This window comes from Medicago truncatula, chromosome 8, assembly GCF_003473485.1.
Source record: "Medicago truncatula cultivar Jemalong A17 chromosome 8, MtrunA17r5.0-ANR, whole genome shotgun sequence".
NCBI lineage: Eukaryota > Viridiplantae > Streptophyta > Magnoliopsida > Fabales > Fabaceae > Medicago > Medicago truncatula.
Window position 1 is genome coordinate 12,591,179 of NC_053049.1, and position 15,910 is coordinate 12,607,088.

The window sequence follows — 15,910 nt, forward strand, 5'->3', positions numbered from 1 at the left end:
TTGAGATCGGAGAAAGTATAGTATATAATATCAAGTTGTGGTTACTTGTGAAAGTTATGAAATCTAATATATACTTCAAAAGTATAGTATAGTATATTATACTATACTTCCTCCGGATCAATGAAAGTTATGAATGATATTGCAAAATTAATTCTCATTAATAGGGGTGTATCTTCAAAGATATTGCTACTTGTGAATATGGGTGTTCAAAATCGAACAAATCCAATAAAAAAATCTTAAATTGAACCAAATCAAATTGAAATTGCAAAAAACTGCATTTTATTTTAGATGTATTCAGAACCGACCCTAGGCATAGGCTAGGGGATGCGACGGCCTAGGGCCAAATTGTGGTTACTTGTATAGTATATATTAATGATTAAAAAAATATAAAATATATATTAATAAAACTCCGAAGAATAAGGAAGGTAAACGAGATCTAAAACTCTTTTGAATAAATGATTTATTTGCATAAATTATTGCATTGGGGTTTAAGGGTATTATACTAATCACACGCTACATAACTCGGAGACGGCTATGACCAACACGCGCCTATATATGGGTGAATTTGCTTCACCCACAAGGTACACATCACTTTTCACAACACTTTCTACACACTCTTTCTCAGTTCCTTTAGTGACTTGAGCGTCGGAGTGCTAACATGTTTGTAAGCACCTTTCGTTCCACCGCGAAGCCTCATAACTCTCTTTGTCGCCGTTGCCACTCAATTGTTCTCACCGGACAAATCAATACCCAAATTCAATTCTCGTTGCAGACTTAAAAATCTTATTGGGTGGATAATATGTATGTAGGTATAGTTGTTGACCTGAACAATTAAATAAGGATAAATCGCGAGCAGAGTGTTGAATTGTCGAGAATTAATGAACTAACCATAGCACAAGTAAATAAAAGGCAAAAAGGTTAATTGTGAGTAAAATAATAGTTAGATTGATTATGAAAGTCTAATTAAAAATTTACATGTCATATTTATAGATAAAGTAACATAACATGTAATTCAATTGTCCTAACATCGTGGCTTACAAAATTAACACTAATTGTCGTTATTCAACTAAACTTGTCGGTAGTGTGCATTCTTGAATGTTGTTGCGTATACGTGGTGCAGTTTTGGTCTTGATCCCCCCCATTCCATGACATTCTTCATTGTTTTGTATCAATCCACATGTTTATTTAGATGTACCATTTTTCCTAACAAATCCACAAGTATATAATCAAGAACAAAGTTAATGTATTAAAAACAAAATATAATTATTATTGTTGGTCCTACGACAGTTTAATGTCAATAATTTAGTGTTAGAAACCACACTGGAAATCCATATCTGCACTCACACGACAACAGATTACAACCTTCTTTCTCATCTTTCCCAAAACTCAAAGTGTGTAAAGAGTATTGTCACAATCACACGAAGTTACTAGCTTATGACGTGGTAGCTGCTAGCTTAAATGCAATACGTGTGGGGAAGACGAAGACCAATAGAAGTCTACTCTTTTGTATTCCTCCATCATCTTAACAAAGGCCTGCACTTATATCTGTTCATACACAATAATAATAAAGATATTATTTTATTATTTATTACAATTTAAAACATAAGTTAAGATAGGTTGGATCAGATGCAATAATTTTTCTACCCTTTGAAAGCTATATTATTCAATGTGTATGTATATCACCACTATAGTCCTTGTATGAAAATGCATTTTTACATCTGAATTTTCCCATAGTGTAAATGGGAGACCTAAAATTAGCATCAAGCATTGACTCAAACACACGGCTTGCACGGCAGGAGAAAGATGCTACTATTATCGTCAATTATTGTTAGTAATTATTAATTGTTTGATGTTTTAAGAAGTTAAAATGAAATATATATTAATCAAACATCTTAGTCTTTTCAGCACAAGTAGTACCAAAAAAAAGTTAAGGAATAAAAATATTTGTTACATCAGCAAACTAAGAATCGAAGCGATAAAGCCACAATGAAGGCACGCGTAAAAAAACAAAAATGAAATTGTTGTTAAATGAGAAGTCCCAAACAAAGAAGAGGATTTATCCACCATGTATGGTAATTGAAAGTAAAACTCGGATGATTTGCCTTCATATGCCAGCAGAAGGAAAGAAGCGTAATTACACACACACCACTCTTTTTATTGCGTCAACTTTTGAAAATTATGAACGTTTTTTTTTTTTTTATATATAAATGTTTGTTGCTTTCAAGTTATAACAAATCTTCTTTAAAAAAAAAAAGTTATAACAAATCAAACTAACCATGATTATCTATTTCAATGACACCAACAATATAAAAAAACAAAATATAATCTAAATTGTTTTTTTTAAAGACACAAACAACAATCTTTTTTATACAAAGTTGTTTAGGGGTATAATTGAGATAATGAAAAAGTAAGTATAAATATACTCATCTAATTTGTTACTCTTTTTAAATGATAAAGGAAAAAATCTATACGTTTATATATTCATATCGTGTTTGCTACATTTTTTTTAATATTTAAATTTATTCTTATCTATTTTTTTTAAAGGTAATTATTCTTATCTATTTGTTACATGTGTTATTTTTATTGAAAATTAATGACATTTTTTGAAAGAAAAAAAAAAGTCAGCTCAAAAGAGCTAAAAAGTCTTCTTCTTCTTCTTCTTCTTCTTCTTGTGCTTCTGTCTTGAGTTATTGAGAACTCTTGATGGTTAAGCGTTGTGTCTTTTATGGCTTTGTCGATGTTGGCTTCCACCGGATGGTGGTTAAGCGTTGGTTTGTTGCTTCTTCCTCCAAGTGGTCTGAGTTGTGGTTTCCTCTTGTTGGATAAGCATTTGGTTGTTGCTATGCTCTTGGCCGATGTATTTCCGGCATCTTACCTTGTATTTTCATTTGCTTGATGTATTTCCTTGTATTTTCTCATTTCAAGTTGGAAGTGTTTTGAACACCTTCCAACCTGAGGGGGACTATTAGAGATATATGTTAGATACTAGTTTGTAGTAGTATATATACTTGTAACCACCTCATTAGAAGGTAGCTCTTATCATTGTAATATTCACTTTTATCATCAATAGAAATATTATTTGAGTTTTCTCTCATTCCTTCATTGGATATCATGTTTCCTAACAGTGATTTTCTACTACATGACGATTATTATGTTGCACAAGGGATAACACTTGTGTATCATTAAGGTACCAATGGTATATACTATTGGCCAATTAGGGTCTGTCACGTGGCGTATCCTTTTAAAAAATATATCAAATAAAATATTTATAAAGTAACATTGGTAGGTGGCACACTCTAATTGGCCAATGATATATCGTACCTTAATGGTACACAAGTGTTATCCGTTGCAAAAGAGCAACTATGATTACGAGGTCTGAACAAGGACTCAAATTGTTATTTTAAAACAATAAATATGAAGAAGGTCTTCAACAATATTAGCAACTTGTGATTTATTACTTTCATGTTACTGACATGGACTAATGATTGTGATGATAATTGATTTTATGTTCATATTAGTCAATAACACTCATGACATGATCAATATAAGGTGTTATAAATTGGCCTGGTAGTAATCATATCATCCTTTTCTTTTTATCACTGAAAATATGATTTACATATACACAAAAACTAGAGCAACATTATGACATATGATATTATTTGGTGAAAATTCACAAGGTATATAAAAGAAATTTGAAGCCAAAAATGTATTACTAGAGAGCAGTGGACATGTGTCTCTTGACAGATTTTATTTGGTGTGTTTAACATCTTGGAAAGCACAGGTATTTTAGAGATAAATTATAAGATACTATATAGTTTTTATGTACGTGTGCTCACGATTTTCGGATGTCAAACCATTAATTGATTTGAATCGTCGATCTTTGAACTCTCGATTTTTATTCTTGGGAAGGAAAAAAAATGAGTAAAAACCCTTATCGAGACTTTGGATTCGGGGGTTGGTTACGCGAAGGGAAGGTCCTAGCATCCTAAGCGTCTATGGTATTCCATAGGAACCTCTTACTTAGATTATTTTGTGCTAAGTTACTCGTTTATTTGAAAAATTATTGCCTAATGTCTAAGTGAAAGAATGGAGGGAGAAGAAGTATGTTTTTGGTTATTTTTATTTGATTTGGAAGGACGAGTCCTCTGCCTACGTACCCTTTTGGGAAGGGATCAAAACCGACGTAGTTCCACTCAAGAATTTCTTTGGTGGGTTAGGTTGATTTTAAGATTTTTTTGAAAATGGGTTTTAAGAAGAGAAAGAGGCCTCAAGGCATGAGATAAAAGAAATGAGTGAGGTTGATTGATTTTTGAAAAGAAATGGTTGAAGTTGAATTAAGATTGATTGAGAATTTGATTAAGAAAATAAAGAGAAAATGTTGCTAAGAAAATGATTTTTTTTTTGAATTTGACATATTTGATTTTTTTTTATAAAAAGGTTTTTTCTAAACTAACGGTGATAACTAACGTAACATCGTAAAAACTAACGGAAAGCGGTAAATAAAATGTGGTAGTGTCGGTGCATGTGTCGGTGCTTGTGCTACCTACATTATTACATCAATTCCTAGATACAACCCTAAGGCCTTTATGCCAAAATAAAATGCAAGAAATAAAATTACATCAATCCCCTATTTATACATACTAAGTCAATGACAAAATAATATAATGAGAAAATTAAATGTGCATGCTATGATTCAAGACAAAAATTAAGTAGTTAGTAATCACAAGAAATATTATGATGAATGAGACATAAGAAATAATAAGCAAGAATTAAGACAAATAAAAATTAAGGTCATCATATAAGAGATAAACAAAAAACACAAAAGAAAACAAATAGAAAGGATTTTTAAAATTAGGGAAAATTAAAATAGTGAGAAAAAATATTTTTTTGGAATTTTTCTAACCACAAAAATGTCAACAAAGTGTAAAAACAGTATTTAAAAAAATAAAGATAATTAAAAATAAAAAAATAGTAAAACATTGGCTCAGCAGGATTAATTCTGGACCATTGGATTAAATCAATAGTCCAGATTCATTCACTGGATTCATCACAGCCATTGGATCCAACGATCCAAGGGTCACAAGAACAACATAGAAACAAAGGGATTATACTGAAAACACAGTGACCGTCAGATCAACGATCTGATGGTCCAAACAGAAACCACACCATACTCACGCAGAAAAAAAAATCCACCTGATCCAAAATCAAGATACACAGGAGCCCTCAGATCAAGGAATGATCCAGATCCAAGGGCTGTAACGCGATGGAGCACTGAATTGCAGTATGCGCATGTGCACAAGATCCAACAAAAAAGAAAGCATTATAAAAGAGTTCTAACAAAAAAAACATAACACAATTCACAAAAAAACCTCTTTCTAAAAACCTAGAGAGAGAAGCTCCCACTTCTCTCTAGGAATCTCGCCGGAGAAGAAGGTGGGGGAGGGGCGGCCGGAGCTGCTCCGGCGCGGTGGTCGGCCGGAGCGCCGCCGCGCCGGAGTTTTTTTTTTGCTTTTTTTTCGAATTTTTTTACATCAAACCACTCCTCTTCCCTTCCTCTACTCGAATCCGGTATTAGTTTTAAAAAGGGTAGAGAAATTTGAGCTAGATCTACAAATTTAGTTTCAAAAAAACTTCATACAAAACACAACATAAAGTTGAAAGAAAACCAATACCTCTTTTTCCGATCTCCCTCTCTTTGTTTGAATCCGGTCCGGTTCTCCTCCCCTTTTTCCGGTTCGGTTTGCTCCTCTCCTTTTTCCGGTTCGGTTTGGATCTGTTTGTACAGTTTGGATGATGATGATTTGTGTGGTTGTATGGGCTGATTTGATGTTTTGTTTAAGTTTTGTGTTGCTGGATTTTGATGAATCTATGACTGTTCTTCATGAGTTCATGTTATTTCTTTGTAATTTTAGTGTTTGATCTGAAAACTGGTTGGAAAAATGGAAAAATAGGGTTTGTGAATTGATGCTGATTTTTTTCTGACGTGAACAGTAATTTCGGACCCATTTCCCAATGATTGGACAGTGTATTTATAGTGACAAACTAGGGTTGGCTCTGGTACAAAACAATGACCAAAATGCCCCTGCAGCTGAGACTTGGGGACAAAGGCTTAACAAATAAATAAATAAATAAATAAAATAAATAAAAAGAAAAGAAAAAGAAAAGAAAAAAGAAAAGAAGAGAGGAAGACGTGAGTCTTCTTTCTTTCTTTGTTTTTTTTTATAAAAAAATAAAAAAAATAATAATAACAAAATAAAATAATAATAAACAAACTAAAAAAAGACAAATAAAAAAAATTAAAAAAAAAAAATAAAAAGTCCCTTCGGAATTTGACATGAGGTACTTCAAAGTATCCTCCCTGCCGGAATTTCGGTTGAAATGATTTTTTTAAAAAAACGCCTTTTTAAAATGCGATTAGGCCTTCTTTTTTTTTAGACATGATCGTTACGACTAAAAAGACTATATAACAAAAATGCGTCATAAAAATGAAAGTGAGACGGTTTTAATTGTTGTGAAATGCGAACGTTGATTTAAATGTAAAAATAAAAACTTTTTGAATGACTAAAGACAAGAAACCCGAATTTTAAATGGTAAAAAAAACGAATAAAAGGGAACGTGAACCATTTTAAAATACGGACAAGAGATTTTAAACGGTCCAAAATTGGGGTATGACAGTACGTTTATTACTTTTTATTTCCACTGAATTGAAAGCTTCTTTGTCTATTATTGCAGACCAAGAGCAGAAGGGATTAGGTTCCCTATGGCATATCTTCTGGGGCAACTTGTTTTCACTGAGAGAATTGTAAACTTTATTAATATTTCATTTAGTCCTCATACTAGATTATTATTGTATAGCCTAATTTGAAAAAAATATATTTTGTATAACCTTAATATTGGATTATTTATTGTATTACATAATTTATTATGCAATACTTGTTTTGGATTTCTCGTGTGTTACACTAAAGCTGCTTATTAATTGATTGGCAGTGATTTAAATATATTAATTAAATAAAAAGGTAAAAACCTCATAATTGGTAGGATCTTTAAATTTGATTTTAAATTTTTGATTTAGAGTTGCTACAAAATTGCCATGATAAGTCTTGGCTATGTGTTATGGATTTGTTGAAAAATTGCTATGATAAGTCATAGTTATCTTGCTACGTAAAATACAATTTGAATACTTATTTGCTACGGATTAACCAAGTGTTTGCTAGGAAATTTTTCTATTAGGATTTACTAAGAATGATTTTGTTGGCAAGCTTTTCTCTCAATCCATGCTACGGCCAATTCAAAAGCTATTTCATAGCATATCTATAGGTAACCACGTTCGCTTGAAATTAGCTACGAGCTAACCACAAAAATGTCGTAGCAAATTACAAATTTTCTTGTAGTGTATAGATGGAGGTACATCAAGGAAGAAGCATATGAATGGGAAAAGGGTCTTTGTGCTCACTGATCACAGGTAAATGAGTTGGAAAGGGTGTTTTGGCAAGTAATGAAAGGTGTGCTTAGGAGTAGTGAAACATTGTGTAAAATAGAAGTTAAGGAAACGGAAGTTTTTCTAACAAGTTTTTCTAACAAGTTACTATTGATTGTGTGAAAATAGAAGCTAATGAAGTTTTGGTGTTGTTGACATTTTTTTTCTTCTGAAAGAAGTTTTGGTGTTTTTTACATGGCTTAAATATGCTTTTCATCCCTGTAATTATAGGCCGTTTGATTTTTCATCCCTGAACTTACTAATCCTTCCATTTTGCCCCTGTAATTACTAATCATTTGAAAGTTCGTCCCTCTTCCCGGATAATCACTGCCACGTCATCAAATTAGCAAAATGGCATGGGAATTGACAAAAATACCCCTGGCTTATTTTTAAAATTCTGAAAATTGTTTTTATAAATTAAAAAATCTGAAAATAATTTTAAAAAATAAAAAAATTCTAAACATATTTTGAAAATAACTTTTTCGAAAAAAAATGAAATAATTTTTCACATAATTTTAAAAAATATATAATCAGATTTTTTCGAAATTAATATTCTGATTTTTAAAAAAATCTTTAAAAAAAATCAGATTTTTTAATAATTTTCGAAATTATATATTCTGATTTTAAAAAAATATATAATTTTCCATTTTTTTTTCATATTTCAAAAAATATATTTTTTAAAATTATATAATCGTAAATTTTTTCGAAATTATTATTATGATTTTTAAAAAAATCAAATTTTTGAATAATTTTCGAAATTATATATTCAGATTTTAAAAAATTATATAATTTTATATTTTTTTCATATTTCAAAAAATTATATTTTTTTTATTTTTTAAAATTATTTTCAGATTTTTAAAAATAAGTCAGGGGTATTTTTGTCAATTCCCATGTCATTTTGCTAATTTGATGACGTGGCAGTGATTATCCGGGAAGAGGGACGAACTTTCAAATGATTAGTAATTACAGGGGCAAAATGGAAGGATTAGTAAGTTCAGGGATGAAAAATCAAACGGCCTATAATTACAGGGATGAAAAGCATATTTAAGCCTTTTTACATTATTATCTTCTATATATGGTTGCATTAAGTCTTCTGTGTGTAAAATATTTTAGTTGTATAAATGTACACATTTTTCTACCAATTTTTAGCAATTTGGTCACCTGAAAGTCATAATTTACTTTGATTTGGGATTTAAAAGTGGTACAGTCTTTATGTTTGAGTTTGATGTTGTTTTGTGTAGTTTTCCACTAGGTCCTCCATACAGCTGCAAAGAAACCGTCTCAAAATTGTGTCTACTAATATTGATTAATCATCTGAATGTAGAATGAAGGGATTAATCTCAAGGTTTTTGGTTATTTAGGAAAATTATGCTTTTTAGTTTTTGTATGTGGATCTCTTAAGCACGGATACATGGAAAATTGGTCGTGAATCGTACTCGATACATATCAACGAGGTTACACAACGCGATGCCATTGATACATATCGAACGAGTATCAGAGTTATTTTTAATTTAAAAAAAGAAAGCCATTTACGCGATTAAGCCGTATTGTGTATTGTATCTCTTATGTTTTTACTTGCAGAAAAATACATGTAGAGACGCCTATCACTTAATGAGAGATGAGAAAGTTAATTATGATGGAATACAAATACACCGTCTGCTTTTGAATTTTGAGATGTCTATGCAGCATGCCCTCACACGACTTCACCCTTCTTGATATGTCGACATTATGCATTTCTTTGATTTTTATTCCAGACCACATAGCGAAACAAGAGGAGAACAAAGGTCTATAGTGGTGATTGAGTTGCCGGCAGTTTTGCAAAACAGGAACTGCAGTTGGAAGGACTATGTTAGGTTCTATTAATAATTATTTTCTTAGTGTTTGGAGTTCATATTGCTATTGCATTTTAAGTGATTCTCGTATTAAATAGTAGTGAGAATTGTCAGGATTATAAATTGGTGAGACCACAAGATTTTTATTTTTAATTCAATTCAAAAGAAATTTTCCTCGCACGGGTATACACACTAGTACAATGTACTATTTCTACCTCACACTTGCTACAAAACACACTGGCCACACAAAGCATACTTGTGATACTACAGCTCCAAGCAACAAATGAAGCAAATTGATACTTCATTGTTTTACCGTTGATATTCCCCCAACAGGATTCCAGATTTACTAATCATGGAATTTCATGTTTAGAGAGTATCACAGCTCCAAATCAATTGAATATGAATGCAAAATCTGGTTTAACTTAATGTCTTCAAACAAAAATACAAAGTATACGATTGGATGCATTGTTTTCGTAATCCTTTTCCTTACTATTATATGATTCTAATTATAATTTGATGCCTTGTCATTTACTATTTATTATGTTAGTAACTTGTTTATCATCGCAGTTAATTACTATTATGTAAAAGTTTATCTGACGTGTTTTTTTAATTAAGATTCTAATATATTAGAATGATATTGCATTAGGCATTTTAGTTAAATAAAGCCAAAACAATAGCAAGCGATAACAACATATCTAACAATAATGTAAAGCAAAACCACAATTGAATCGAAGAACAACAATGTAACACACAATATTGTTTACCCAATTCGGTCCAATACCGACCTACCCTATGGAGAGAGCAGCTCTTCGTTCAACTAATCATGAGACTAACTTTACACAAAGATTTCAAAAGGAGTTACAAGAATAGTCTTCAAATCTAATTCTAACATTTTCTCGAATCTCTTCATATGGTCGAGACTCGATGATTTCTCTATCGAAGGTGTTTAGAGTTGTTTCTGAACCATATTTTCTATCCTCAAAAGGAACCAATCCTTAGACTTTGTTTTTTTAAGGATCTACTATTTTGGTAAACCCTAGTTTCACTCAATCTTACCTCTTATGTGTTTCCATCCCATGAATCTCTTCCCAAAAGGCACCACCCTTTCCCAAGAGTCATCTCTTTTGGTTCCCCAAAATTAACATTTTTCCACACTTAAAATTATGTTAAAATTATTTTTTTATAGACCTAGTCGCGCATTTGCATGTAGGTGCAAAACAACAACCCCAAAACATGTTTCCAGCATATCTCCTACGCTTGAGCACAAAACCGTACACATGGGCACAAAATGGTAGAATCACTAGAAAATAGATTTTAAGTCACTTTTCAACAATACTAATATAAATTATTTTCTTACATGTCAAGGTTAAGTGAATAATTAGGGGATACCATAATGGCAATAAATATTGACAAATCATTGGCTTTCCTTTTCTGGTGGAGTGTGGTGTGCATGAATAAAGCTTACATGCGTGTTTTAGGTTTTGTTTGGGAGTTTGGAGGGAAGAGGGAGGGAAGACTTTGACGGATGGAAAATATGAGAGAAAATGGAGAAATCTTTCCAAATTTTTAAAGAGTAGTTTTTTTTTTTTTAAAGAATGATAAATTAATGCTTATGATTACTATATTTTTAATATTAAAAATATTATAACAACATAGATTAAATTTGAAGAATTCATATAAACCATCCAAAACCCTCCTCCAATACAATTTTTTAATTATCCCCAATGAGGAGGGTTTTGTAATATGAAGAAAAGTTAACCCCCCAAAGCCCTCCCCTCCTATTTTTCTCAATTTCTTCCACCTGCTCATTCTTTTTTTCCCAAACCTTCCCCTTTAAACTGGCAAACAAAGCCTAAAACACATGTAAGCTTTATTCATGCCCACCACACTTCACCCATATGTTGCTTACCTATGGTAAAACACGACCTCATCCCGCCCCATATTGCCATGCATAATAGTAAGTAATATTAAATTAGGGTGCAAAATAAAAAACAAAAAAAGTTAGAATTTCATTTGGGGACAAATTATAGTAACTAATGTTAAATTAGGGTGCAAAATGATTAGTTTAATAAATTATTTATCATATTCATTATGCCAAAACAAACTCGTGCAAAAGTCACATTCAACATTTTTATGAAGATTCCAACACATTATGCAATCAAATAAATCATAACACATCAGGGAGGTTCAGTGTTATTTTTATTTGAGAATTTTGTGGGGGTTTATAACGAAGTAAATGATTTTAGGGTGAATCCATACGTATTGGACCTCAAAGGTTTATAACACATTATGCAACTTCTAACTCACTTTAACTTGTAAACATGCAAGCAGAAAATTATGCATAATTCTATTCAGTCATTTAGTGGATTAATTCATTATTAAACAAACAATAATGACTCGATTCATGGACTTGAAATTTCATAAGAAGTTGTTTGAAAGCCAAAGTTAATACTTCGAAAAACATTGCTAGTGGAAGCATTGTTATGAGCTTTAATTGTTTATCCAGCAATCAAATTATAATTTTCTTTTTTAAAAGGCTAAAATGAAATTTATATAACCATCAAAAGAGTCAACCAGCACAAGGTATACTTAGGAAGACATCAAAGATCCAAGTACAATCCAAAAAAGAGAGAAAAAACTTGGACGAAAGGAAAATTTAGTTAGAGCTGATTAGAGATACATCAAAGAGTTTTGCCTCCAATCATTATAGTGAAAATCAAAGGAGATAAACTTCGATTTCAACCACAAGAAAACTGCAAGCATAACCTGTTTACAAATACTCCCTCCGTCCCTATATGTAAGCACCTTTTGCATCTAATAGAAGGGTGCTTACAATAGGGACAAAGGAAGTATATATCATGAATAGATTCTTCCTTTTTATGGAAAATTCGTCTGTTTCTCTCTTTCCAAATAACATAAACAGCTACTAGCCAAATTAAATTATAATTATGATACTACTACATCTGTCCTTAATTATAAGAGCCTTTTTAGATTTTTTTTGTCACTTATTATAAGTCCCCTTTGATGTTTTCAAGAACATTAATTATTTTCTTACCAACAAATTCCTATTTATTTAAAAAAAATTTCTTCGATAAAAAATAAATATTATGTTGAAAACATTAATTAACTTTCGATCTTAAAGGATAAAATTGTAAAAAGAATATGAATTACAAATAAATTTAATACTAATATCATTTTTTTTTAATTCTAGTGATTTTGCCAAGAAGTTCGATATTTAGGGACATAGGTAGTATACTTATTTTAAAGTTATATAGACATTGTTGTCGCTTCACTGTCGTTCTATTGGTTTATATATGTAGATACATACTATACTACTATTTTTATCCCAAATTATAAGTCGCTTTGAAAAAAATTGTTTAGAAGATGTATATCAAACTACAGCAAGGAACGTCATAGCCATCCCTTAGTTTGATAAATGACCCGAATAATTAAACATATAGATAGTGGATATGATAAGTTCAATTACCCGCTACATAGAGCTAGTAATTAATTACTCAATCTTTTTTAGTGAGGATCTCTTGTGCCTTTTTCTCAAGGGAGAAAGGTGGGACTTCGGTGGCGGAGTCATTAGCATTCCAAATGAAAATGCCACGGATCAATCTTTTTTTGACGAGTTCCTTGCAGCCTTCAATGAAGACCTCTCGTTTAAAATTATTTGCGTCACTTGGATCGGAGCTTCCTCCTACTAGGAGTTTATTAGAATCATATTCTTTTGCAAGATTAAGAAAGAGGTTTAGAAAATCGTTCTTTGAGGGGATAGGCTGCATGTAGAATTGGTAGTTAACCCAATTAATATCGTCAGTGCATGCCAAGTAGAGTTCCTTGTAGTGTTTATGAGTTTCATGGGATGGAGCAATAGACACCACATCGATACGTACCTCTTTCTTGAGTCTATTTATAACGTCCCCAACGTAGTTGGAGAAATCTTTTTCATTGGTATTGATGTAGTCATAGAAAATATCAATGCCATCAATTAAGATGTTATCTTCGACGGAACAGTCGTTGTATGATCGGATGATCTCTTTGAGCGAATCTACGGCATTGCCGCACCATTCTTCTCTGGCAGCAGGAAAGAATGGAAAGTTAGCATCACGACCTCCAATGCTTATTACCACCTTGACATGGGGATACTTTCTCTTGAGAGCCATCACATTTTGAGGACCGAAGAAATCACTATTCCAATTGGCGTTAAAATTTCCGGTGCCTTTTCCTTCTTCGTTGTAACTATCATTGGCAAAGCCTAAAATGAAATGGAAATGCTTGGCGATAATAATTTCATATGGGAAATTATTAAGAGAAGCTGGGTATGGCTTCACGCCAATGTATTCTCGAAAAATGAATGGATCAACAGCATTGTCACCGATGATGAGATGAGACATTGTGAAAGTTGGAATTTGGAGGAGTGACTACACTTAATTTCTTTGTTTAGATTTGGTTGTGGCTGGGCTTGTTGGAATCAGTGTCCAACTCTTGATGCCCTTTTATAAGGTTTAGGTATCATGTCATGTGCATTTAGATCTACCTTATGTTCATATACTATGGTTGTTAGGGGATTTCAAAATCTTAATGATGTCATCTGCATGATGTCATCTGCATTTGTCATACCATTACATTTTGGGAGTTTTTACGGTGCAGTTAGGAAACGGACCTTTTTAAAAAAGTTAATTTTGATTTTAATGTTTGATTCATTTTAAATTGTTGATTAGTGATTAATGATCAATAGCAATTCATCTAGTAATGCTTGCAACATCTTGGACTTACAAGTACTATTTTATCGTTGACATCTTTAACATGCAAACAAATTTGATGATAGGCTAAAATATGGTTTTAGTCCCTGCAAATATGCCTCGTTTTGGTTTTAATCCCTGTAAATTTTTGTTTTTGTTTTTGGTCCCTGCAAATTTTTTTGTTTTTTAAAATAGTCCTTGACCCCATTTTTGTGATGATTTGCATACGTGGCACATGATGACTGAACCCATTTTGTAGTTTTTGGTACCTGTAAAATATTTTGTTTTTTAAAAAGGTCCTTGCAAAAATTAAAACCAAAACGAGGCATATTTGTAGGGACTAAAACCATATTTTAGCCTTGATGATATTATGTAATAGTCTTAAGTGTTACACTTTGTGGGGTGTTACACTTGAAACAAGCTAGGATAAAATTAAATTAAGTGTAGTCTTGTTAATCTCATGAATTGATGATAGTATGGGGACCAAACTTTTGATGCCACTGTACAAACAGTGGGGTGTTACTCACTACAATTTTGATGTTATAGTGTTAACTTCATCAGAAAAGTCATTTTCATATAGAATTTTCCTTACATTTTTTGTTTATCCATATGGATTGTCGTTTCGTCCAAATAATTCTCGTTAGATATTTTTAAAAGTTGATGCTATAAAAGATAAAGGGTTAGAAAATCTTGCAATATTTATCTGTTTGCAACTGAGCAAGTTATCTAATCATTTTTAATTTCCATCGATCAATCGTGGAGAAATATTCATCCAAATTTCCTATATATATATATATATATATATATATGGTTTTGCTAGAAGCCATCCATGAAGGTGTCTTTTAGCAACCCACACCTCAAGGTGTGATTTCCACTTTTTAGTTATAACTTTGCTAAAAGACACCTTCATAAAAATTAGTTGGTGTCTTTTAACAAATCTCATAGAATAACTTTTTTTTTTTTAAGAAGCTAAACTAACCCTTAAATTGGCACCAGAGATAATTGAACCTGAGACCTTGAGGAGGAGCACACTCCCAGGTTCCAAGCCAATACCACTAGGCCAACCCAAGTGGTATTGCCTTGCTAAAAGACACATTCTTAAAAGGTGTCTTCTAGCAAAAGTGGTAAGTTATGCATTGTCGAGTCCTTATTTGAAGTCCATGCATTCATAGTCATTTTGACGTGATTTGAAGAATGTAACTGGTGATGTTTATTACATAGCTTATGCATAACATAATTGATGATGTTTATTATGTTAGTGAATTCATTAGCGGTAAAGTTATCTCCGGAATCCTATTGCTACCACATGCAATATGCCCTAGGCTCATGGTAATGCATTTTCATGCCCTAGGCGCATTCTTGTGTGCTTATGGGGCCAATTTCTTCGATTTTTGTCGTTTTTAGGTCTTTATCTTTAAATAATTTTCCTTGAAACTTGGGAACATAATTCCTCCCTATGTAAAGTCTCCTGAGACCTCTTGAATCTTCATAATTGGTCTTCCAAAAGTCTTGACAATTCTTCAGATGGTCTTGGTTTGCCGATTTGCATGATTTCTTCGTGAATTACTTCAAAAATCTCTTAAAATTGTTATGTTTCAGGAAAACTAGAATTACAGATTCAAATATAGAAAACTTTACAAAAGCCCTAAAATCATAGGCAATCGTTCTAATACTCCTCTTTTTTGCTGCTAAAACCCATTGAAATTGACTGAAAAACATAAGTGAGATTGACACCACATATTCACCCTAAACCTCAAGGCATTATGTATACGGGTCATATCATTTATACAATGCTCAATATCTACTTTTGCATCCAATCTGAAACTTTAAGTCAAACTTGTACATTAACATCT

General features: G+C 31.9%; 1 protein-coding gene across 1 annotated transcript; it reads right to left on the reverse strand.

The window, feature by feature from the left end:
- Positions 1-12,809: 12,809 nt before the first annotated feature.
- LOC25479304 (chitinase 2) lies at positions 12,810-13,797 on the reverse strand. Its single transcript, XM_013588202.3, has one exon. It carries the CDS (start codon positions 13,707-13,709, stop codon positions 12,825-12,827), a length of 885 nt encoding a protein of 294 aa, XP_013443656.1. The 5' UTR covers positions 13,710-13,797; the 3' UTR covers positions 12,810-12,824.
- Positions 13,798-15,910: the final 2,113 nt, after the last annotated feature.

Excerpts from the sequence above, each read along its gene's own strand:
- LOC25479304 (XM_013588202.3), bottom strand. The coding sequence starts at position 13,709 with ATGTCTCATCTCATCATCGGTGACAATGCTGTTGATCCATTCATTTTT.